This window comes from Trichoderma gamsii, assembly GCF_001481775.2.
Source record: "Trichoderma gamsii strain T6085 chromosome Unknown Scaffold_8.2, whole genome shotgun sequence".
NCBI lineage: Eukaryota > Fungi > Ascomycota > Sordariomycetes > Hypocreales > Hypocreaceae > Trichoderma > Trichoderma gamsii.
This window is the reverse complement of record NW_020171345.1, coordinates 110,401-134,974: the sequence shown is the minus strand read 5'-3', so window position 1 is coordinate 134,974 and position 24,574 is coordinate 110,401. Positions and strand designations below refer to the sequence as shown.

The 24,574-nt window shown below is 48.8% G+C and overlaps 8 protein-coding genes across 8 annotated transcripts; 3 read left to right on the top strand and 5 right to left on the bottom strand.

The window, feature by feature from the left end:
- Positions 1-100: 100 nt before the first annotated feature.
- TGAM01_v203029 (ADP-ribosylation factor-like protein 1) lies at positions 101-946 on the bottom strand (the record flags this gene model as incomplete). The annotated part of the gene is made up of 5 exons (XM_018802386.1): positions 101-124; positions 215-538; positions 619-702; positions 769-807; positions 872-946. The coding sequence occupies 5 exons, from the start codon at positions 944-946 to the stop codon at positions 101-103; spliced, it is 546 nt and encodes a 181-aa protein (XP_018664304.1).
- Positions 947-1,784: 838 nt separating this feature from the next.
- TGAM01_v203028 (60S ribosomal protein L39) lies at positions 1,785-2,545 on the top strand (the record flags this gene model as incomplete). Its single annotated transcript, XM_018802385.2, has 2 exons — positions 1,785-1,874; positions 2,096-2,545. The coding sequence occupies 2 exons, from the start codon at positions 1,785-1,787 to the stop codon at positions 2,543-2,545; spliced, it is 540 nt and encodes a 179-aa protein (XP_018664303.2).
- Positions 2,546-3,449: 904 nt separating this feature from the next.
- On the bottom strand, positions 3,450-4,162 carry TGAM01_v203027 (E3 ubiquitin ligase complex SCF subunit scon-3; the record flags this gene model as incomplete). Its single annotated transcript, XM_018802384.1, has 4 exons — positions 3,450-3,626; positions 3,692-3,862; positions 3,927-4,024; positions 4,093-4,162. 4 exons carry the CDS (start codon positions 4,160-4,162, stop codon positions 3,450-3,452), a joined length of 516 nt encoding a protein of 171 aa, XP_018664302.1.
- Positions 4,163-5,774: 1,612 nt separating this feature from the next.
- Positions 5,775-7,601, top strand: TGAM01_v203025 (GPI mannosyltransferase; the record flags this gene model as incomplete). The annotated part of the gene is made up of 4 exons (XM_024549112.1): positions 5,775-5,895; positions 5,960-6,429; positions 6,499-6,620; positions 6,671-7,601. The coding sequence occupies 4 exons, from the start codon at positions 5,775-5,777 to the stop codon at positions 7,599-7,601; spliced, it is 1,644 nt and encodes a 547-aa protein (XP_024406090.1).
- A 283-nt stretch (positions 7,602-7,884) lies between these two features.
- TGAM01_v203026 (60S ribosomal protein L10a) lies at positions 7,885-8,711 on the bottom strand (the record flags this gene model as incomplete). The annotated part of the gene is made up of 3 exons (XM_018802382.1): positions 7,885-8,147; positions 8,213-8,584; positions 8,693-8,711. The coding sequence occupies 3 exons, from the start codon at positions 8,709-8,711 to the stop codon at positions 7,885-7,887; spliced, it is 654 nt and encodes a 217-aa protein (XP_018664300.1).
- Positions 8,712-9,099: 388 nt separating this feature from the next.
- TGAM01_v203024 (hypothetical protein) lies at positions 9,100-14,127 on the top strand (the record flags this gene model as incomplete). The annotated part of the gene is made up of 7 exons (XM_024549111.1): positions 9,100-9,197; positions 9,260-10,110; positions 10,162-11,377; positions 11,441-11,675; positions 11,746-12,577; positions 12,641-13,314; positions 13,384-14,127. 7 exons carry the CDS (start codon positions 9,100-9,102, stop codon positions 14,125-14,127), a joined length of 4,650 nt encoding a protein of 1,549 aa, XP_024406089.1.
- A 577-nt stretch (positions 14,128-14,704) lies between these two features.
- Positions 14,705-15,670, bottom strand: TGAM01_v203023 (hypothetical protein; the record flags this gene model as incomplete). The annotated part of the gene is made up of 1 exon (XM_024549110.1): positions 14,705-15,670. One exon carries the CDS (start codon positions 15,668-15,670, stop codon positions 14,705-14,707), a length of 966 nt encoding a protein of 321 aa, XP_024406088.1.
- Positions 15,671-16,358: 688 nt separating this feature from the next.
- TGAM01_v203022 (hypothetical protein) lies at positions 16,359-18,362 on the bottom strand (the record flags this gene model as incomplete). Its single annotated transcript, XM_018802379.1, has 2 exons — positions 16,359-17,773; positions 17,840-18,362. 2 exons carry the CDS (start codon positions 18,360-18,362, stop codon positions 16,359-16,361), a joined length of 1,938 nt encoding a protein of 645 aa, XP_018664297.1.
- Positions 18,363-24,574: the final 6,212 nt, after the last annotated feature.

Below are 24,574 nucleotides of genomic sequence, written 5' to 3'. Positions count from 1 at the left end.
TTCATCATATCGTTTGTTGTACAAGATTGTGGTTTTCGAAAACACAAAAGGAGATGGCTGTTATTAAGTCTCCATGATAGAAAAAAAATATGGTTTGGTTTTAGTTTTCCGAGTTGACGGTTTGCTAGATTTGGAACGTTCAACGTTAGCCTCGTTCGGTATTCCAACACCCGAGATGCATCGATCTTCAGGAACATGAAAAAAAGAAGCTTACCACTAGCCAATCCATGCCCTCGTTCACACCACTGCCGTCGACTGCCGAGCAAGCCATGATGCTCCAGTTTCGGTCCCGCAGCTCGCCCAGCTGCAGCGCCTCTGAGATCTCTCCCGCCCCCTTGGCGCCGGGCTGATCTTGCTTGTTGGCGAATACCAGCAGAGCCGCATCTTTGAGCTCCTCCTCGTTTAGCATGGCCGAAAGCTCCTCTGCCGCGGTTTGTAATCGATCGATATCGGTAGAGTCGACGACGAAGATGACGGCCGCAGTGTTGGCGTAGTAACACCGCCAGTAGGGTCTAATGCTAGTCTGTCCGCCCAGATCCTGCAGACAAGAAATAATGTTTGTTAGCAAAAGAAGTCACTTGTGATTCTATCATGTGTTTTTGTTGGTGTTATCCATACCCAGACGTTAAAATTGAGGTTCTTGTACGTGACTGATTCGACATTGAATCCAATCGTTGGTATCGTCGTGACAACTTCTCCGATCTAATCCTCAAAGTCAGTATATTGTTAAAAAGATTAACAACAATGGCAACAGCCATTTATAATTACCTTCAGTCTGTATAAAAGGGTTGTTTTGCCCGCGTTATCCTGTTGAGCGCCGACGCATTAGCAATCCATCACCGAGGTCCCAAGGCAGCACACGACGTCATACCAAGCCCAGAATTAGAATTCTGATCTCCTTCTTTGCCCAGACCAAGTTGGACAGCCATGACATGCCTGCACCCATCGTGAAATATGTAGCCTGGAGTCCCCTAACGGTGCACCGAGTGTTTCGCTATTCGCGGTTTGCCTCGTCCCAGGCGGGTGGATTTGAAATCGTCGAGGGGAGCGTGTTTGCCTCTCTCGGGACGCTGAAATAAAAAGAAAAAAGCTAAACGGGAATTGTTGAAAAAAATCGCAATAAACGCCGGACGAATGAGTCGATCAAAGGTTTCTCGCGTGTGCGCCGCAAAAGCCGTCGCAAAGGGGGTTTCGTTGAAGTGTTTAGGTATGCGGAAGTTATCAATTACAAACTGTCCCCTATTCCGGAGGCTCCAACGCCCATCTGCAGCTATCTTGGTAGGCCTTGTTTTAGAGGCAATGACCCTTCCCAACGGCGGCCTCTGGTTGGCCCAGACGCTAGACAGAATAATTAAGGCTAATCTCACGCAGCCTTATATCACTTGACCTGCTAAAAGCATGCATGTGTGTATTTTTGTCGCCAGAAGTAAGATTGCATCTATGCGACATATATTTTTACGTGTTCCAAATAAGGGATCTGGCATAGTTTTGTTGGTAAATAATGATAGGTCGATTCATAAAAAAAAATACGAAATGGAATGCCAAAAATTTCACAGAGTGACTCTAAAAGCTTCCATCCAGGTGCCGCTTAGCTCATCATAGCATGATGCGCCATGGCCGTCTTATTTTGTCCACTCGATCCAGGCCGTCTTAGGTAATATTTCCACAATTTCCTCGCCAGAACTTCTCTGCCTCAGGAAAAAAGATTCGCCTGCGCCACCTGTCGCACCAGCCACAAACCCACCATTTTTTCTCTCTTCTCCGCTAGGGCTTTACGCCCTCGGATGCGGGTCGCAAAATCTACAATCGTTCTCATCTATCAACGAAAATCGTCATCATCACCAGACTCGATACGCAAGGTCAACAAGATGCCGGTATGCAGCGCCCCCTTCCTGCTCGTTGTTATGAGGAGATACGTCCTATTGGAGAGAAGCGATTTCCAGAGTTTGGCCTGGCAGTTTTGGAGGCGGAAGAACACCCTTTTTGTGGTGGTGTTCCAAACTCACAACCGCCGGCGGGAACATGAAGACGCAAAGATGGGAATCGATATTTTCTGAGAAACGATCAGACCACTGACGTGCATTTGATTCTATAGAGCCACAAGACTTTCCGAACCAAGCAGAAGCTGGCCAAGGCCCAGAAGCAGAACCGCCCGGTTCCGCAATGGATTCGCCTTCGCACTGGCAACACAATCCGGTGCGTTCAAACTTCCCCCATGGACGAGAAAATTCCCTGTTCCCTCGAAACCATCGCCACAATCTCTCGATCACTACCGAATTTTCGCTGTTCAAATACATCGCCCTCTCACCTCTCTTCGATCACCGATTTCTCCACACATTATCATATTGAACAAACCTTTTCAACCAAATTTTTGACACATCTTGATGCTAACATTTTAATCCCACAGCTACAACGCCAAGAGAAGGCACTGGAGAAAGACTCGTCTTGGAATCTAAGCGACGTCAACAAACAAAATCACCTGGCATTCCTCGACCCACTTGTACCGACGGTACCGACATCCGGCTTCTTTGGCATTTCTCAATGACAAGTTAAAACAGTGGTGGATGGGCGTAAAAACAGAGTTTCTTTGTCGTCTTTAGGGCGCGTGGGAAGGAGGATGCGGACGTACGGAATATTGGGCACGGTTGCCTGGATTTTTGATTCTTGATATTGCTTCATGTCACGGTCGGTCATAGGGAAAGGAAATGAACCTTTATTTTTTGATGTCCATTTGCTTGTTTTACCACAAGTCTCAAATCTCTTTTCTTTTTCTGAGCACGGTGCCTATGTTGCTACTCGCTTTGTAAAGACTTCATCAACCAGCCGTTTTCCCTGGACGGTGATGAAAACATGCTCCGCCATTTCCAATCATCATTTCCCAGTAAATTGTTCGGACTCTAGTGGCATCGTACAGATAACAATCACTGGTCACCACATGCGTATCTCGAAAATACCTAGGTAGGATAAGGCCTCACAGCAACATCTGATTGTCGCTACTCCAGTTCTCTTACGATTGGATGTGAGCACAGAAAGTTTCACGATAATCAGATATGAGAATGCCAAAGACTGTCACGTTAACACCAAGCCATTCTCGCACTTTAGAGTAGCTATATTATAACAGTCATTCAGATGTATGTTAGAAATTGTTATCTAACGCAAGTGTAAACGTGCGAGACAAGTCCCCAGCTCATGAAGATTGATCGACTGTTGTCAGTCGTTCGTGCCCCGAAAACATTGCCCCAAAAACAGATACCAGTTTAATAAAAAAAAAAAAAGTAAAAGAGCCCAAAAGAGAGGATAAAAGAAACCAATAGCCCTATCATTTCAATTCCACCAACGCCGTTGGTTGCTCTATGAAATAGCCCCAGAAACAGTGAGGCTCGTATTGTTGCTCTCCGGCAGCAAAAACAAATAATTCAAGAAGCACTAATAGCCACAGCGACCATGATTTATCGGTCCTCAGCCCATTCGTTCTCACGACGGATCTGCTCCTCTTCCTCAGCGGAGAAGTCATTCGTGATGTTGAAAGTCTTGCGGATCTCCTCGGGAGACTTGCCCTTGATCATGTTGGCGACAGTCTTGCAACCGACATCCAGAAGAGGCTTGATATCAAGGAAATTGGATGCCTAGGCTTATAGTTAGCTGGGGTTCCTGGGGAGGTCTGATTTGGGTAGTCATCATTCAAACATACAAGAATAATCTCAAAGAGCATTTCTTGATCCACCTGCATGAACTTTTGGTCCCACTCCTCGATATCAGTCGTCTTCTTGCGGGCATCCGACTCGTCATCGGGAGTAGTAACGGGATCGTTACGGTGGTGCTCGCACCACTCGACCACCTTTCGCAGGACTGCTTCATTGACCTGCCGAGACCCTGTCAGCGGCGTTCTAGAAAGAGCATCAAAGATCCGATGGGAAGTAGCCTACGTTGGGGATGGGAATAGGGTTGTCCTGGGTGATGTCGGTATGGCTCAAATCCTCCAACATGTTCTTCAAGAGCATGGAGCGCTCAACCACGACACGGTCTGGGGTTGACAGTCAGTTTCAAGCCGTCGGCAAAGAGATGGCGATGGTCCAGCGAGGATGAGCTTACCGACTTCCATGGTGGCGTTGTCATTGGAGATCAGCCAGATCTTCTGGGACGCGGGCTTTGCCTCTGCCATTGTGATAATCAGATGCTTTGAGAAGCGCTGATGGATGTAGCGATACGATATAGACGATGGAGACGGATGCTGCGATGTAGCACAAGGCGTTTGAGCGAGGCGGAGAGCGGTTGATGATGGAGATGCGAGGAACGCGGCTAGGAGTGCGGGAGCTGAAGGTTGAAATATCAGCTGCTAGGCACGGACGGCAGCGGTAGGCAGAGCAGAGCAGGCAGGCAAGTCCCTTGAGTTCTGCGGGGTTCCGCTGGTGGAGAGCAGTACGTACCGCCACCGAGGGTTGAAAGAAAGCTTAATGGCCGAGTGGCTAAAGTCAGCATCAAAGAAGTGACTCTTCTTTTAGTTGCTCAAAAGGAGCCCCAAATGAGCAACACAATATTAGTGCACATCTATTTTTGTGGGCTTTTCTTGTAAAGTCTGTTGCTTCTGACGAGGGTCTGTTTCCTACACTTGCGGGCCGCTTTCAGCCCAGCCTGACATTGAATACCATCACGCTATTCGGAGTCTTCGCTGAAGGATCAGTACCTATAGTAGTGCACAGTCCTGGTATAGGGCTGTCATGGAGCCAGCGCATGACATAATTTTCAATTGATGACAAAGGCATTCTACTGAAAATTTTACTTTGAATAGCTCGATGAGAGACAATTCGTTCGGCTGGTGAATCTTCAAGCTGTATGCATTTACCAGTGCTATTGCTCGTTCATATACATGCCCCAGCCCTACGGCATCGCCCTTGGGTAGCACTAGGAAAGTGACAGGCCTGTCTTGCGTTTGTCTTTTTACGCACTTCTTCTATAGATAGATGCCTGCAAGTGTAAGCCATAACCTCTTCTATTCAATGGTGAAGGACAATCAGACACACATGGACCAAAAAAAAAGAATAAAGGAAAAAGGACCCCTTTGTTCCAACCTTCATGCCGTTATTGCTGCATTGACAGCTCCCATCGCTGAAACGCTTTAGGGCGCCCTTAGCTAAGCCTAAAGCTGAAGCTGGCATTCCAAAGCACCAAATCACTAAAGCACCAAAAAATGCCCTGCTTACCAAAGCGACGGCAAGGACAAGATGAGGTCATGCCCCTTATTTTTTGTTTTCAATGCCAGGCACACTCTTCAGGTCTCAGGTGCCAGCAGGTCATCAGCCTCAGCCTGGCCACCTATTCTAGCCTTTTGGCGCGTCCCTGGATTCTCCCACGCGTTGACTCGAATTTTGCTTCGCTTTTCTCTTTCTTTGTCTTTCCTTTTTGACGCATCCTAAAGCCTCGTCATCTTCGCTGCTTAATACACCTCGCCGCATCGCTTTATCTAACGGCCTGCCTCTGCTTTCGCAGCGTTATCTCAGCAAATACCTCCGTTGTTCTTAATTCACGACAACCTAGAGTTTTTTTGTTGACTTTCCCCCCTTATCATGGTAGCACTACCGCACTACTTGTAATTGCCAGCTATCCTTTTTCTTTCCTCCTTCTTCTTTGTTCTCAGCACGGCCAGCCTGCGTGCGCACAAAGACATTTTATCCGCGCTTATCCGACTTGCTCATGTTTCTTCATCGGTATCAGCGTTTCCCAACTCTCATGCTTGCTCCACCTACACGATCTTCTAAGCTGTCAGCCAAAGTAAGATGTGGCGGCGCACATATCTTCTCCTAGTTCTCATCAGGCTCTGGTTTGCTCTGTCGCCTAGCTACCTCCACCCCGATGAGAACTTCCAGGGGCCGGAAGTGATTGCCGGTATGTATTCGGGTACTATGTAATATCTAGATCTTATTTACTTGCTGCCTTTGAGGCTGGCTGCTGGTTAAATTAGCTATGAATGGATTTATTAGTAGCGGTTCCTTTAAAAAATGGCTAACCGGATGTCCGATCTATATAGGCCAGATCTTTAGTTACCCTGTTCGGCATACATGGGAATTCACTAGCGAGAATCCGATTCGGAGTGTGTTCCCTCTCTGGCCCGTCTATGGACTCCCTATGCTTTTGCTGCGTTGGCTTTGGGTTGGAAATGGCCAAGATGGCGAGATTCCTCCTGTTGTTGTCTTCTGGACGCTGAGGTTCTTGATGTTCTTGACAAGCTTTGTGCTGGAAGACTGGGCCCTTGACGAGTTGATCAACCTCGATGACTTAGCCAACAAGACACGCCAGCGCCGCACTGCTCTTCTTCTTGTTGCATCGTCTTATGTAACCTGGACTTTCCAAACACACACCTTTTCCAACTCAGTCGAGACCTTGACTGTCTTATGGAGCCTGGTCTTGATAAAACGCATCACTGCTCCGCAAGTGAGTCTTTTGCTTCTTCATTATGTGCATTTGTGTTGCCAATCTCATGCTGACGCTCCTCGGTAACAGTCATCTATACTCTCGTCTATTGTTTTGGGAGTGATTGTCGTCTTTGGCTTCTTCAACCGTGTTACCTTTCCAGCGTTTCTGATACTACCTGGATTTTGGTTACTGCCTCATTTTTTGCATAAGTCAGTCGCCATACCTTGGAAGCATTAGACTCAAAGGCTGACTTTTACAGACCCTTTACGGTGGCCGCTTTGGTCCTGGCCGCCCTTGCTACTGCTTTCATTGCTATTGCAGTTGATACTGCTTTTTACACGCCGGAGCCCATCACTTGGACCGATCTAATCACGAATCCTGTTATTACACCTCTTAACAACCTCATATATAATTCTTCTACCGAAAATCTTGCACTGCATGGTTTGCACCCTTGGTATCAACATATTCTGGCCAATTTACCGCAGCTTATTGGACCAGCATTCGTATTAATATTTTTTCGACCTTACATGTCTTTGAGACTGTACTCAGCCATATCTGGAATTGTCGCCCTATCTTTTATCAAACATCAAGAAGCACGGTTTCTGTTACCAGCTGTGCCACTTATCCTATCATCTTTAAAACTGCCGAAGAATCCAACAATCAATCGAATCTGGACAGCATCTTGGATTATATTCAACGTCTTCCTTGGCGTGCTCATGGGGATATACCACCAAGGCGGTATTGTTGTTGGACAGGTATTTATGAGCAAGCAGCCCGACGCCACAAATGCCCTCTGGTGGAAGACCTATCCTCCCCCTATCTGGCTTCTCAACGGCAAAAATGAAGTCTTGACTACCAAGGATGTTATGGGAATCAAGGGTGAAGCGCTGCTGGAACAACTAGCTGAGTTAGCTACATGCGATACTCCTGCAGATCGGCGCAGTCAGGAGTATTTGAAAGAGAGAAGCGGAACTTATTTGATCGCGCCAGCGTCGGCCACTTGGTTGGACCCATATCTCTCCAACAAGGGCTTGGAGGGGCTGAGATTCCGGGAGGTTTGGCGGTATAGGAACCATCTCAATTTGGACGATATGGATTTTGGAGATGACGGAGTTTGGAATACTCTCTCCAGAGTCATCGGCCGTCGGGGGCTCGTCGCGTGGCGAGTAACAAAAAGCTGCGGTAGATAAAGCCCAGCATCTTTTAAATTTTTATAGACATACATGAATAAAGCAAAAAGATGAATATCCAGCTGTTGAATGCCCTTTCAAGCTTGAATGTACATCCATCTGTTCGGCATTTTCAATAGAATATTATGTAGCCTAAACACAAATGTTACAGTTACGAGTTATCGAGGCAACACAAGATGGCTAAAAATTCGTTGTTTGAGATTTTAAGCTACGCTATCCCTAAAGGCGTACATAGTTACTGTTTGACACCTCGAAACAAGAGTATAAAAAGCCCGTGACCAATTTAATAGAGGCGCTTGGGAGGAGACATGGAAGCCTTGATGGTAAGGCTTCCAACGTTCTGCCAGCCCTTCTTCAAGAGAGAGACCAGGTAGTTGATGGCAAGCATGATGTTGCCAACAAGCTGCTCCTGCTCCATACCGACGTTGCCGACGGCGACACCCATGCAGAGAACCTTCTTGAGCTGGAACTTGATGGTGGACTTGACCTCGTTGATCTTGCCAGTCAGGTCGTCAGCGTGGGAGACGGGAGTAGGGAACTTTCCGGCTGTAGGTGAAATAATAGTTAGTATTCACATTCGTATGTGTTGAAAGACGGAAGAGAAAGCTTACCCTTGGAGAGACCAGGACCCAGGAGACGGGGGATCTGCTTGATGAGAGCCTCGGAAGCAATGAAGGCATCGTACTTGCGAGCAAGCTTCTTGATGAGCTTCTTGTTCTTGTTGAGCTTCTTCAAGTCATCAGCGGACATGGCATCGACACCACCGTGCTTGGCACGATCGAGATCGTGCTGGTCACCGAGGATGCAGATGGCCATGTTGGGGCGGGGGATGGAAGGCAGGCGGATGGTGCCGGAGAAACGCTTGTCACGCTGGGGGTCATAGTTCTTGAGGCCGATCTGGAGCTCGACAGTCTCGAGGAAGTTGCGCTTCTTGGTCTCGTTGGAGTACTCAAGGAGCTCTCCGACTTGCGTCCGGACGTTGGCTGCGTTGAATCGTTAGCACCGTGAAAAGGATGTCGTTTGAGTCTCGGCGAAGTGCATTTATTCTGGTCGACAGGAATAGATGAACCGCTGCGTGATGTAAGACGTACCGACTGAGATCTTAGACATCTTGACAGTCTCCCAATAGAATCAAACGTATCTAATGGTGATCAGGACGGGGTGGTTGGTTGAGAATCGTAAAGCGAAAAAGTATGGGGGGGACTCGATGATTTTTATCCAGCAGTGTGGATCGAGGAGCGCATGTGGGGTTTGGTGCGCTTTGGTGCGCAGGGCAAAATTTTCTCACGTGTACAATCACGTGCATTTTTAAACTTCCTATTTTGACTCATGGGAAACTTTATAGACGAGCATGCTAGAGGCTGAAACAAGGCAAAAAGGACGGAAAAGGGCAGAATTGGCGTTTTGAAATGGGATCCATGCACTGAAAGCACCGATACCTCCTTGATTAAATTTTCATTCACCCGGTGTGACTCAGTGGGCAATAATCTCGCCTATTATGCCGAGTCTACTTATTCCTGAGCATGTTGATCTGCTCGGTAACCCAAATCCGGTTTTGAAGTGGCTTGAGGATCAAGATTTGGAAAGCCAACAGAGGTGCGAGTTCGCCGGAAAACTGCCTCAAAGATTTTATGTAGCTTTGCTAAGCCTGTATGTAGTTATGCCCAAAGCATCTTCGATACCATTCTGGGAGAAGCCGCCCAGCCCAGATCTGTCTCAGGTAACGCCTGTGTGAGGCTTTGCGGCTTTGTGGAGAGAGCCTCGAAATCTGAGTCACAGGCGCTCCAGCTTTGGGCCTTTTCTCGAGATGTAGCTTTTCGGCTGTACGATTTCTACATTGATTGGAACGAGTTTGATCATCATCGATCCATGAGGCTTGTTCTGGACTTGATAGCGCAGCTTCTCCGAAGGAATTCCGATAAGAAAGCGGCTCTGGACATACGAAATTCCCTCCTGGACAATCTTGTCTCTATCGTAATCGGCCGTTCCACTAAGCCTGTGGCTAAGTCGGCACTCAAGACTCTTGACTACTTCCTACTCAAGGGAGTCTTCACCTTGGATGACGTCAAAGCAACTCATCTCTCATATCATGAAGACTTAGCCAATGCTACGGATATTGAGATATGGAGAGTCTTCACGACAGAGCTGCTACAATGGACTCGGTTACACTTTATTTGCCCTGCAGCTGGCAAGTTTATAGTGAGCCTATTCCGTGCTCTAAGACAAAGGGGCCATGAAGACTCTATAGGCTTGGGTATAGAGACATGGCATAAATGGCTACTCGATTTTCTATCAGAAGAGCCAATTCTCCTGGAGAACTTCAAAAATTACATATTCTCTCCTCTTTTCAAGGCCGATAGACCGGAGAGTCTGAAGTTTCTGCAGCATGTGAATCAGAACGGGTCTGGTTCTGCTATCACAGCTGGTTCTGATGATTTTGGCGCAAGTGCGCTTCTCACTCTGGCTGCTTTGGAAATGGGAAAGAAAGTCGGGCTTGTTGAAGAACCATGTAAAGAATTTGACCCTGACTTCGCTGAAAATAATTACTAACAAGGGCTAGATATTGGCAGTGACCAGTTAACCGAAGACAACTCGTCCATCACTCTGCAAGAAAATGCTCTGGAGAGCGTTCTGACTCATCCCTCCCACGAGGTTCGGACATCAGCGCTCAGTCTTCTTATTAGCTCCCCGTCAACAACACGACCATACTCGGCTACCACTTTGGGTCTCCTCAAGAGACATCTAGCCACATTCTTTGCCGATCCAGATGCAAAGTTCCGAGTCGATGTGTGTGCTCGATCGAGGGACATGTTCAAAAGAGTTCGTGGTGCAATCTCGGTATTGAAGAAGAGCATTCCGCGAGCAAAAGCAAAGGCCAGAAAAAATGCTTCGAAAGATCCAGCCAGTCAGCCAGCATTGTACCGCACTAATATACTTTCATGGTCAGAGTCTGAATTGGTATCTTGCCTAGATTACCATGAGAAATTCCTTCACTGGTATTTGAGATTTCTATGCGCCGAGTTATCACCTACTGCTTCGTATCAGCGACATATCACATCCCTCAAAAGCTTGATATCAATATTCCGTATGGAAGGAGAACACTCAAAAACTTGGGAAACAGCGGATGATCAGCAACTATTCTTCGACCATTTTGATGGGAAGTGGGCTCGAGTGCTTGCAGATCTAGTAATGGATCCCTTCGACGATGTCCGGGAGATTGCCTCACTAGCGATGGCCCAGGCTTATGCTGACAAAAGGTATCAGAATTTCACTCTTAATTCTGCAGGTACAGAGCAAAAACCCTCGAAAGAGCTTCAGGAGCTTTTACATCGAGCTGAAAAGGTGTCAGTTCGGACTGCCAGAGCCGATCACTCTGATGGTGTCGCCAGAGCCTCACAGTTAGTATACAAATTTCTAGACACTGAAGATGAGCGACTAGGGCTTCTTTCAAAGCTTGTCGACACACTTCATCAAAAGATATCAAGAGCAGAGTCAGACTTGGGGCAAGCTGTTTTAGATCAGCCACTGCACAGCACGTTTGCAGCACTGGGCTTCACCTGGCAGGCTCTTTCCGAAAAGAAACTGTCGGAAAGTGAGACATACGCTGCTATTGTACTGCAGGAGAAGGTGATTCTTTGCTGTGAGCGAGTGTGGAGAGCTGTGCGCGATGTTCTTTGCGATGACTCTCCTGAAGGCCATCTGCCTGAAGAGATGGAAGACATGGAAGGCCTCGACACTAAGGGTCTTTTGAGCTATAGTTTCCGTGCTGTCCACGAGTCAAGGCAAGTCTCTTACGTGTAGTGATTATTTTATATACGCTTTCGCTGACTGTTATGTAGTAATCTGATGCGGACGATTGTGCAGAGTATGAGAAATCAATCCCGAGAGGGGCTCCTAACTCCAACACGAAAAGCCTTTGAGGCCATTGGAAATCTATCATTTACGCAGCTGGCCAACTTGAGGCATCGTGGCGCATTCACCACAGTTGCTGCGACATTTGCGACATGCTGCCAGTTGACGAAACATTTGAAAACTTTTGAGGGCGAAGAGTCTCTGCTAGAGATTTGGTACCAGGTAAGATCTTAAATGTCCTATCAACAATTCTCTATATGCAGAGCAGCTTTATTGATGTTTAGTTTTAAAGGGCACCTTGAAGGAAATCTTCAGCCAGAGATCGACTACTCGACGATCTGCTGGTATTCCGTCAATGATGACGGGAATTCTCTCCGCAAATGCAGCCAGCCCATCATTTGAAGAGGCCATGGCCAAACTCATCGAAATCGCCAGTATCGAGGCGCATGTGGTGGAGACAGATGGGTCCAATCTGCCGCAAGTTCACGCCTATAACTGTCTCAAAGATATCTTCAAGAATTCCCTGCTCACATCCATGGGCAACAAGTCTGAAAAGTATCTTCCTCAGTGTCTCGAGCTGGCTGCTAGCGGGCTCAAGTCAGAGATTTGGGCCATCCGCAACTGTGGCTTGATCTTCCTTCGCAGCTTAATCGACAGTCTCTTTGGCTCTCAAGAGAGCAAAGCGATGATTGAAGCTGGATGGGATGGAAAGGCTAACCGAATCCCCTACCACCGCTATCCTACCCTTCCGACAGTGCTCGCAAGTCTCCTTAAATCTGGCCATACGATGGTGACTTCAGCAAATGCAACATCATCTGCTGAATCCGTCTTCCCGGCCTTGGATATCATTCGTCGAGCAGGACCACCCGATCTCTTGCGAGATGAGATCCAGGTTTATGTTGCCGCCTATCTCTCGAGCCCTGTGTGGCATGTCCGTGAGATAGCTGCCAGGACTCTCTGCTCTTGTCTATTACACGACAAATGGCTTAGTGTCGTCCAAGATTTGCTTCGCAAGGCGTTGAATGACAAAAGTACTAATAGCCAAAACCATGTACACGGTGTTTTGCTCTCTCTCAAATTCCTCATTGAAAGATTCACTGAGGTGGCGTTGGATCGCCTCATAGGTACATATAAAGCTCAACAAAATATTGAAACACATCCCGTTGTATTTACTGACACATTGCTAGCTGACCTACCTGATCTTACGGCATTCCTCGAAACAAGCCGCATTGACAGTCTATACGTTGACTGCCCAGACATCATTGCCGCCTATCTAGAAGTCGTCAACATGATATGGATATGCCAAATCTCCAGAGCTCAGCCCTTACAGCCATCTAGCGTCATAATCCCAGCGAAGCAAGGATCCGCACTGCTCAAAGCCCAAAGCACTATCAGCAAAATACTTTCCGCTTCCCAAGACCAGGAGCCTATTCAACAAGTAAGGAGTGTATTATTCGAGAGCCGCCTCGGCGCCGATACCATGGCTACTGCTCTGGAATCAATACCAAGACTATGGCATTCCACCTCAACTCCAAGCGAGATCCGAATTGCCCTCTGCGATCTCTACATCGATGTTTGCCTTAGAACCAATTTTACGGAACCTCAAGTGGTAGCGGTTGAGAACTTGGTGGAGTTGATGAACCAGCTCGTTGCGGAAGACAAGCTCAACTCCTTGCCTGTATCCTCCCTCATGAAATTGTGGAACATACTACCACAGCGCTCTCTGAATCCCTCTCTGTCCAATGCTATTGTGAGAGCCAGCGGCTGTTTAGTAGCCATCATGAACCACCATCAACCCCTTCCGGCCACCGCATTCCGGAATTGGGGCGCCATGATGGCTGATGCAGGCTCAGACGACAAGGTTAGTGGCAGTTCAAGCCGTCTTTTGACTTCTTGTCAGACTTTTTCAATGTATTGACTCCGTTTATAGAGCTTCGATACCCGCTTCGCAGCTGCTCAGTCTCTATGCTCGTTTTTCAGCGTGGCACGAGCGTCTTCTTCCAGCGAAGAATATCTCCCTGCAATCATTGTGCTGTACGATACACTGAATGACGATGATGACGAAGTGCGAGAAGCAGGATCTGCCGCAGCAAAGAGCATTCTTGGCCAAAATCTAGTACCCCTCGAAGCATCTAGTCGTCTCCTCCAGTGGCTCATCCAACATTTCAGCAACAATGCTGATCTGAAAGCCATTACCGCAAGCCGCGTCGCTGGATATCGTCATGATCAGGCGTGGAGCTTACCCGGTGCTCAGCTCGCTGCTGCGCTCAGGTCAGACGACTCTCTGTTCGCTGTCGAAGAGCAGAATCTGTTCATTGATGAAGTTCGCGAGGCAAACCGATGGGCTACCGTCTTTCAAAAACTCAAGTGGAGTGAAGGAAAGGCGGAAGACGGCGAGATACTCCGCAAGCTGGATGAATGGCTTCTGGATGGTCTGGCACAGATGCAGCAACTCCTGGAGCAGGAAGACGGTCCTTTGGGCTGGGCTTCAAACCCATCTGTCTTTGCCATCTGCACATCTATTGTCCGTGGTTCTGTGGTATTGAGCGAAATGCACGGCAGCGCGAAATTACGCCAAGCCGTTGCGCAATTCAAAGAGTTACTGAAGTCGCCAAATCATTATCACGTTTCGAGATTGCTTATGGAGCCACTATGCGAGCTAAAGAAGATATAGAATAGAATAGAATTATTGTTTTGCGCATAAATAGCTTCCTCTTTTCAAGAAACCAGTTATAATTTTCAATGCCCTATACTTTACATTTCATGGAACAAGAACTTTTAAAATTAAGTGGCGCCGCAAGCCACGTCCCTACTCAAGTGGCAATGCGTCCCCGGTGCTGAAATCGTGGTAACCTTGACGTAGCATCCACAAATAGCGCCTAGGCTATCTAAGATTAAGGACAAAAAGCTTTAAGGTATTATCATAAGTAATTTGTAGGGGTATAGAGAATATTAAAGACGGTTGAAATAGCTAAGATAATATATATCCCACGAGGCGGCGAGGAGGCACTTAGACCGGACCACATATCGACGCTCTTAGCAAGAGTCTAAATATTGATATGAGTAGTTTTCTTTTTCTCTAGTGTATTAACATCTATCTCCCTGGTGATATTTGCGATATATAATTGTTTCGATTCTCTACATAGCACTTCCGAAGTTTTGCATTAGATTTATTTCCCGATATCCCCCCCTTTAAGTCGATACATATCTCTATCTAGATACTTAGATTAATATAGTAGGTCTTTGACTACCTATGCAACAACATGATCTAAAACCCACCTAATCTCGTCTACTATTAGCTGTGGGTCTGTCATCTGAACATTATGACCGTTTGTCTCTGTAAATGTATATCTTCCTACACTTGATAACTTTAACTGCTCCTTCTGATGGTCGATATCTTCCTTTGACATCCTGTCTATTAACACTCTATACTGTGCTCTCTCTTTTTCAGTACCGTTTCCAGCAGCAACACCAGCATCAAACCGTGTCTGGAGATCCATCGCATTATTTGCCGCGAGAACACTCACAGGTCTGTTTCCGAGGACTTGATTTTCGCCTTGCTTCTTTGCCATCAGCACCGGCTTGTCTCCCCAGGATGCCTTTAGTTCGGCAGCCCCGACGACTGACGTTCTGGCGCTATCATCCTGCTTCTGAACAGCTGCCCATTCTTCAGGGGATAGTTTCAAGTCCCGCCTGAGAGATGAAATGGGAAGAAAGTCGACGTCCTTGTGTAACGCTGGAAGATACGGCTCTGCAGATACTAGCTCCTCACGGACTTTGCTGAACTCGGTAACAGCATCAACAAACACGATACCGGCAACATGTTTCTCCTGCAAATGAATGAATTCCCGAGAAGTGAGTCCTCCCCACGAATGGGCCACAATAACATAAGGAGGAGCGACCCCAGCGGTTTTGAGGAGAACGTTCAAATCTGCCGCAACAGATGCAGCGCTGATTTCTTCACGCGTTTCAATGGGATCTTCACTCCTGCCCAGGCCAGAACGGTCATACTCAACCCAGCGCGCAAATGGAGAAACGAGGCGCTTGACGAGAACCCATTCATCAATCGTGCTCGCCATACCTTGCATCAAGAGGATGATTGGTTGGCCGGGTTTGCGGTCCTGGCCCGAGGCAGATAGATAGAGTTTGTGGCTGCCAATCGAAACCATTGCCGACTTATCGCCAGTGTTCCAGTCGATGCCGGAGGGTTCAGACATTTTGAAGATGGGGCGAGCCTGGGCAGACAAGAATGGTAGGCGACGGCAGATCTAGAAATCGGTGAAATTTTCGCGACAAGCCGAATATCAATTATCATAGCATTCCGCTAATTAGAGAGAATGCTTCAATTGCGCGAGTCTCGGCGCGACTCACGATGCTGGTTTTCTCAACTCTTTTGATGAGTAATAACTTCTGCTGCTTTAATGGCGCGCACGGTTATAGCGGATCTGGTTTTCCCTTGTGTTTACGCTACCTTTACCTACTTGAAAAAAACCCTATGTCGGGCAATAAAGCTCTGTCTGTTACTAGCTTTTTGCATTTATAGTAGTATACTCATGTACCTGCATGTAGTAGCTGCACTTCTACAATAAAGTATCAGTGTAAAAGGAAGCAAATTAGGTATGCGCAAAATAATACAAGGAACTAAATCATCGATGAATAGTACACAGGAAATCTGACGGAATAACAAGACACATCCTTATTCCCATGTAAAGTAGATAGACAAACCCCTTTATCTGTGACAGCAGCGAAGAAAAGAAAGAGAAAAAGTGCCAATGCTGATCGAAACTCGCTATTGATGGATACGCCCGAATGCTCCAAGTTCCCCTATTTGTGACAAGAAAAAAACACTTATGAATCTTGGAAAAAGAAAAAGAAAAGATATTATGACATCCCTTTTGACACTTATCACCCCTTGATGCTCTCTATCCCCGAGCCCCTGGAAGACGAAGCAGTAGCCCCTTCAAGCCCGCTCAACCGTCCCATCTTGGCCGCTAACATGGTATTCTGCGCCTGAAGCTGCCCGACCTGCGACTGGAGAATCTCAACCTCCTTCAGCGCAACGTCTCTCTCCGCCCTAGTCTTCTCCAGCTCCATCGTCAGGTTCATCTTCTCCTCCCGCTCAATCGCCTTGCGTCTGCGGGCCTCTGCTTTACGCTCCTCGTGAACACGCTTGTCTTCTAGCTTTTGCAGCTCCCGCCTGTATTTGGCTTCCTGCTTTGCAATCTCCTTTTCGTGCTTCTCTCGCATCTTTGCGATCGCTGTTTCGTCCTTTTCCTTGCCGCCGCGGTGTTTCTTTTCCAAGCGCTGTTGCATGTGGGCGGCTTTCTCATCTAGCTTTCGCCGCTTCTCCTGGAGCTTCCTCAGTTCTTTCTCTAGTAACTGTTTCCCTTGAGTCTTGGATTCATCGGAATTATGGCTGCCTGCCACGCTCTTGGATCGATTTTCTTCAGTCATGCTTCTTTCGAGTGCTGATCTAAATGTTCTGATGGAAGAAGTCTCGCTTAGATCAGTCATATCGTTATCCGTTTCGTGCTCTTCTGCGGCCCTGGATTCCAAGTCGTCTAGGCTGGTGTTGCTCTCGGCCGGACTGCCTAGCGTGCCTCGCAGTCCACTGGCGACGACGGATGATGCGGCTTCAAACACTCCGCTTATGATGCCGTATATACCATTGCTACTAGGAATGCTTTGTACCGATTCTCTTCTCGCAGCTTCTATTTCTTCTCGTTTCTTGGAATCGACACTGGGTTTCGGTTTATGCCTGGGAGGTAATGGGGGGCTCCCATTCTCATGAAGCGTTGCATCTTCTTCGTCTCGCTTTGCAGGGCTCACTGCTTCGGGAAGGCTTTCGCCACTTTTGGAGCTTAGCAGTGATATTGCTGTTATCCATTTGACGAATTTGCCGGCATCTCCAACAATTCCGGGCGGAGTGCCCTTTTCAACCATGAAGCGCGGCACGCTGCCACCTGGGTCGCTTCGCGTGACCATGAGCCATTCGATAGCCACGGACTGATGCTCCCGTGAATCCGAGCTAGAGCTTCGAACCTCCTCGGAGCCTGGGTCTGACGACAATAATGATATCTTTGATGCAGTGCCGTTCTCAATGGGCACCTCTCTGATCATTTCGACAGATTCGTAGGAGCCGCGGATGATTCCCGTTCGGGGAGGGCACTCTTCATGATTGCATGGTTTCGATACAATGACATGTTGCCGTAGAGGTTTCTCCTGATCCGCCGGTTTGTATTCAAAGTCAGTCGTAAGTAGTAGCGTGATGAAGTCTCTCGGCGCCGTGGGTCCAGGGAATTGAGCCGAGAGCTGGAAAACTATGGAGACAGAAGAGTTAGCACTGATTCAGCTCACTTACACAAGGCAACTTGGATGATAATTACCACTCATATGTCCCGAGTTCTCAACCTCTTGACTCTCAACCTGCCTATCCGCACCGACGCCTCGAATATTACCACTGCCCGGCGAGCCCTGTACCTTGAGTGTCTCGGGAAACTCCATCTCCATGCCCTTCTTCCACTCCTCAAACGTCAAGCCGTGATGGACGCTCCTCCGCGCAAACCACGCTCCCCTGCCGTCTTTGGCCCCAAGCTTATAGACGCTGATGTTCAACGGGTTATTCTGGTTCATCTTGATCTCCTTCCACTCCTTGCGCAACTTCTGGGCCATGGCAAGCGAAGATCCCGCCTCCCGCTGCGAATACGCCTTCTCGGCCTGTTCGAACACGGCACCCGTTGACGTCGCCGCCGCTCCAGTGGCCGTGGCGGTCGTTGGCGATGGGACGGATTCGGCGACGGTCTGGGCATCGATGAAGACCTCGTCCATGAACGGCTTGAGGTTGCCAACGGGGACGTCGTCCCACTCGATCGGCCCCATTGCCCGCAGAGGCTCGTGATGGGCCGCCATGGCTGCTGCAGAATGGCGCTTCGTTCGATAGAAGGAGGGGCGCAAAAACAACAAAAGAGAAGTATTGACCAAACAGAATCGCACGCAAAATCACGGATTTGCAGGCCTCGTCCAGATGAAATAACAGACAGACAGAGATGAGATACGTTGGTGAGAAGACGTCATTAAAGGGAAAGGAGTATAAAAGCAAGCACTAAGGCCTAGAACTCTGTGCGCCGTCTGCAGGCACTGGCATGTCGCCCGAAGGAGGCGTCAAACCGGCCTGATCACGCCGAGGGAAGCCTGTGGAACGTCCGCTAAAAAGCCAGCGATAAGAAGCTTACAGCGCGCAATAGCGAGATACAGGGCCTTTTTCTGAGGTTAATAGCGCCTCTCGCTATACGGCTTGACGGCGTATACTGAAATGCGCCTGTTCGTGCTGCGCCTATTGCCGCGGAAGCTGAATCTTGACGTCACCGAGGGGCCACCCCTGGGCGACAGAAGCCCGATCTTGGTGTAGAAATGGATGCCGTAATCGAGCAGTCATGCAAGAAACGCTGCGGTGCACACGTATTGATTAGCAGCCAATTGGGGCAATGCAGTCGCTAATAAGTGTGAAAACTGGTTGATCCTTAGGTGCTTGTCCCTTGTTTATATAAACTTGTCGCACTAGGACCTGCAGAAAGCTATGGCCTAATCAATTGCTCACGATACGTAGAAAGCAGCAGTTTAACAGCAGCTGATTCACAAGCTTCTCCAGCAATCAATTGATCCGCAACGGCTAGCCGGCTCAGAATCACGCCGGCGGTCGTGGCAAAAGACGGAGCTCGCACTTTCGACTCCACCGACTCCAAGGGACCGGCTGCTCCGGACTCCATTTCTTACAGCAGGAGTTGGTAATTTGATAGCTTGATAGCCTCCTTCTCATTCGCATTCGCATTCGATTCGGACAGAGTTTGATAATCCAATCCAGGCACCGGTTTTATACGTGTATATATATATATGCTTATATGCCCTTGTTATCTATGTATAGAGAATTTCAAAAGTAAAATCAAAGGCAGAGTAAAAAAGAATGAGTCAGACGGAGAACGAAAACGAAGGATGAAATGTCTGGTATCTCTTCCGAGTAAAACAAACCAAGTAAGCAACACAGAAAACGACAACGATGAGAATAAACAATTCATCCCACCCGCCCAGCTAGCCAAAACAGTCGCTTGCTCTTAAACAACATGATTAAAGCACATCCAATCCATGCAAGAATAATATCCATCAGCGTCCCCTACAAAGAACGGCCGCTATAGGTTGGTCAGCCTTCTCGCCTGCATCGCAGACGCATGGTCCCTCCGACAACTTCCGCAGTAATCATCACGCCACGCCTCCAAAGCTCTCTTCCGTTCCGGCGGTATGGCGTCCATAGGCTTCTGTGATGATTCATCACTTGCGTTGTCTTTGCCGTTGCTTCTGCGGCCGTTATCATGTAACATCTCCGCGAGGTTATCGCAGAGGGAGTTCTCGTTGTCCAGCCAATTTTCCCATTCCGATTGCAGCATCTCCCGCTCGACACTGTTGACGACCCTCATTGCAACCATCAAATCATGCCGGTACATCCCCAGCCTCTGTCGAGTCTTCCGCAGCCGGCGAGCCGTGGCTCGACTTGATGGCAAGGAAAGCGAAGCTCCCGCCGTCTCCCACGGAGAATCCAGACTCGTGGCGTCCAAGACTTCTCTGAACGTGCCGAAGCACGTGCTGTTTTGTGGAAAGGAGGACAACTCATCATCGCTGGCGCCGGACGCCTCATGCAAGTCAGCAATATAGATCGCCTTGCTCATCATGTGGTTCGGTGACACGCCAACTCGGCGCATAAAGTTTGCCGCTCTCCTTTCCTGCCACCAAGTCAATGACTCCGTGGAAGACAGCATCAAGTTGGTAGCTACGCTCAGCCCCAGGACTAGCAAGAGGAGCCGATGCGCGGTTACAACGTCGAATATCTTTTTCAATGCTGCAATGATCCACAGAATCACGGACGAGACTACGCTTTCGCCGAGAGACCTGACCGTCTCGAACAGCATGGCCGTAAGCGTGCGAGGCTTGATGGCCTGCTTCTTCCTAGCGTCGGTAGGTGCTGGCGAGAAGACCACTACCTGTGTTTGCTGGCCTACCTGGCCGTATACTTGAATAGCCTTGTGGGTGCGGCTTCTTGAGCCCAGCTTGTGAATCTGGTCAGTAGCTATTTCAGCAAGCTCTTCAGCATCGCTAGCCGCATCACGAAGGGCCTGGCGCTCCACTAGACTCTTCGATATCGGCGGTGATTTTGACCAGTCGACGCGGACGTAAAATGTCAACTTGCATTTTGACTTGGCAACATATGTGATGACGACCTTGGTCACCAACTTGAAGAGCTGGGAATGAGGGAGATGCCACGCCGTTCTCGTATGCGTAACCACATATGTGACATGATCATTAAAGACGTCAATTGTTTGGAAATCCCGTATATCCTCCGTCTTCGACCGACCAAAGACATCGACGTAGTCAATTTTAAACTGGAACTCACGCTTCAATGGTTCTTTGTCAGCTGCAGCTGACCACGGGCCCTGGGCAATCTGTTTTGCGCGATGCTCAAAGTACAACTTTGGAAACACGAAACTCTTGTCTCCAAAAAGAACGTGGAAGCATGCCTTTGCGCTGAGGTCAAAGTGCCTCTCGGCCGCCATCGACGTCATATCATCCGGTTCGTAGATGACTTCGTGCTTAGGCAAGTTCAGCTTCAGTGGGAATTTTTGCCCAGAGGTAGGAGCTATCAAGCGAGGAGTATCGCCTGTGGCCCGCTCCACCGGCCTTCCCAATGCTGTGCCGTTGTCCATCGGCGTGCTTGATGATACCTCCTCCCAGCTCTCAGCGCTAGGGCTTGGCTTATCATATTCATGTTGATCAATATTAATCAAGGCTTTGATGGTTTCCAAAGTGTCAAGCGGTTCTTCCGCCTGCAGATTGTCTACCAGGAGATTGAGACGGGCATGGAGTAGCTGAAGATCGTCAAGGAACACCTTGATGGTTATCCTCTTATATCCCGTGTCGTTGAGATCCTGACTGAAGTGTAAGAAAATGAAATCGCAGTCTCTGCCGGTAGCTGCAGTGACTTCGGTAATAATATCCAAGGGGATGCTATAAGCTGTTACCAAGCCCAATTGCTGACCATAGAAATACATGTTCTCTGCTGTCACATAGATTCTGCCGTCGCCAGCGGGTAGCTCGCTCTTGGAACTACCCTCCAGCGAACTTGACCAAGCTGCTCGAAATACAAGCACCAGTCTCTCCTCAGGTGGCGCATTGGGGAACAAAAGCCTAAACTGGGCGTGCTGGATTCTCAGTTCAGGGGGATATCCAGCTGGTAAAGACTCGCTAGTCTTTTTTGCTTGTGCTGCCTCACCAAGCGGCGTCGTCGCCTGCGAGTCCTCTGATACAACAACGCCAATGGGGTCGTCGTCGTCAAGTGCAGTCGTCGCAGCCGGCTCGGATTGCATTGAGCCCCACATGTTTGTTCCCCAGTAGTTTGCAAGAACAGATGTAGGTAGTTTCTTGCCTTCCAAGACGTGGCCTCGCTCACCGGCAATGAGCACAGCGGTGCGGCTGAAACTCGTGATTGTCGGAGGTCGAGCCAAAGTAGGAGGAGCAAGAGTACCAGGTTTGCTGTCCAGCAGTGGAAGCGCAACACCCGTTAGCTTGGCTTGACTAGAAGACGTCAAAGACAGAGAAGTTCCTACGAGCTGGGAGCCTTGGTTTCCGGAAATCATGCCGGACAGACCTCCTGATGAGCCGGAAGTCGTCAGCGTAGGCTCAGGGCTAGCGCCGAACGTCGCTTTACGGTGAAGATCAAGCTTCTGGATGATCCTTGCTGCGTGCTCTCGACCGCTCTCGCCCTCCTCCCGCGCCAAGTCCCGTCCAAGTGCTGAGATGGATCGACGAGATCCGCTCCCGTTGGGATCATAACTTCGTCGAGTAGATGAGCCATCATCTGCTCCGGGAACAGCCAAGGTGGATGTACGATCTATACTGGGTACAACGTCGTCGGACGAGCCCATCTGCGCATCGAGTCCCTTGGCTGAAAACTCCGGGATGCTAGGGGCAGATATTGAGAATGCCGGGTCGACACCGCCGGCCAGTGGGCTGTTATCTCTGTCCATGGTGGCTTCAAATGCCTTCTTTTTTGAAATCTCAAAAACTTCCAGCCAGTCAGTCAGTTCCTTCTGTGTTTCGGCCTGCATCAGCATGCTCCGGCTCTTTGTCTTCAGCTCGAAGCAAAAGCGTCGCTCTTCGCCGGCGGCCGGCTTGACGTTGCAAAGCAGCACTCCAATCTCGTCTCCTTGCAAAACACCTTGCGTGCCAGGAGTTAGCCAGCCAAATACGCCGTCTCGACAGTAGTACCACCGCCGAACCCAGTTGTACCTGACGGGCTTGCCTGTTACGATCCGCAAGAACAGCCAGCCTTGCTTCTCAGTAACGGCAGCGCCGCCTTCGTCACTCGGGCGTACACTGACGGGTCCGCGCGACCCTAAGAACGCTACAGTTGAGGTGCTGTAATCCTCGATTTCGCGAGAAGGTTTGAAGCTCTCAAAGGTCGCATCACTGATATCCTTTCTTGCATTCTGCATCTCTCGTCGGAAGACATTGTCTGACAGCTCCATCTCTTTCGCCCATCCCCGGACACGATCCAGCTCTCGGCCCCATCGGGTAGCGCTCGAAGCCGCATCTTTAGCCCTGCTCATCTCCTTCCAGATATCACAGCAGATTTTGACCAACAGCTGGTCCAGCGAATACCGGAGCTGAGGCGCGAGCTGGCAGTAGTCCATCGCAGCCTGGATGTACACCTTTCGATTCTCATACACAGAGAAGGCATCTTCGCGGAGGGCGGAGGGTTCCTTTGTCTTGGATTGGGACACATAACGAGCGAGGGTTGTATCATAGGTTCTCTGGGTCTGCTCCAAGCTTCTCCTTATCTCCTTAAAGTTCCGCAGCTCCCCAGTAAGAAACGACCGGATAGGCTCGACGACAGCCGTCTCCATTCGCTTTTGCGTGTTAAGCAATTGCGTCCAGAGCTCTCGCATGCCTTCGCTGGTGCGCTTGAGGGCCAGGAGTGTGTAGTCATTATCGATGACATTGTCGGGAAAGGGAGTCGTCTTGGAGAGGTAGTTGTTGATGGTGTCTTCGAGAGAGAGGAGGCCGCTCATGAGTTTCGACGTCGAGCCGACATATCCATTGAGCCACTTTTCGACGGCATCGACTTGGTCGGCAAAGTGAGTGGCGGCTGCGCGGAATGTTGGGGAGTCGAGGACAGCCTCGTTGAGAGTTACGGGAACAGCTCGGTCTGCGGATTTCGGCGCGGTTGCCGTCGTGCCAGAGGCTTCTGGCATGGTGACGGTAAAATATCAAAAGCTACTTCAAGTGCGACATTGAGAGCAGCGTCTGCAAAGATAAATCCCAGTGATCTGAGATGTTTGCAAAGGTGCACGTTGGCAGTTATAGTTTGGCGTTACCCCGTACCCTTAGGAGGTTCAAACACATAAAACCCCCCCAGTAGCATGCTACCTGTATTGGATACCTGGTGTGGGTCAGCGAAATGACAACCTAGATTCGCCAGCTACGGCGGTATCGATAACACCGGTACGCCTACACTGATGACGTAGTCTTATACGCAACATTAATTCCGACCACCGGCGCAGCAGTCAAGTCGCATGCATGAAGCATCGCAGAAATGCATTCAGTCCAGAAAATAGGTAGGCATTCGCAGCTCACGACTGTGCACGTGTCTTTGAATGCCAAAGGAGCAAATTCCAAAACAACAAAGGAGTGTCAATTTCTATTTCTGGCTTTTTGTCCTGCAGATGAGAGCTAACTAATTTCGAAATCAGTGTGTAGGCAAAATCGAAATGCCAACTTTTTATTCGAAAATGCTACGCGTTCTTTTCTAATAACTGACGACAAGGACACGTAAGCACGAAAATTCTCTTTGGTCTGAAGGCGCCTCCTAGCATCTACTCCATCCCATCATCACGCCGATTCCAGCTATGCAGACGACATCTAAGAGGCGTTAGAATTAGTTTGAGGCCATGCAAAGAAGATGCGAAGCATATATATATGTGCATGCATATATATAAGCTATTGTGCAGGCTGTTGTGCAGGCTTACCCTCTTTCTCTCAATGGTAAAACTCAAGTAGCCGTCATAGCTTCGCGAAGC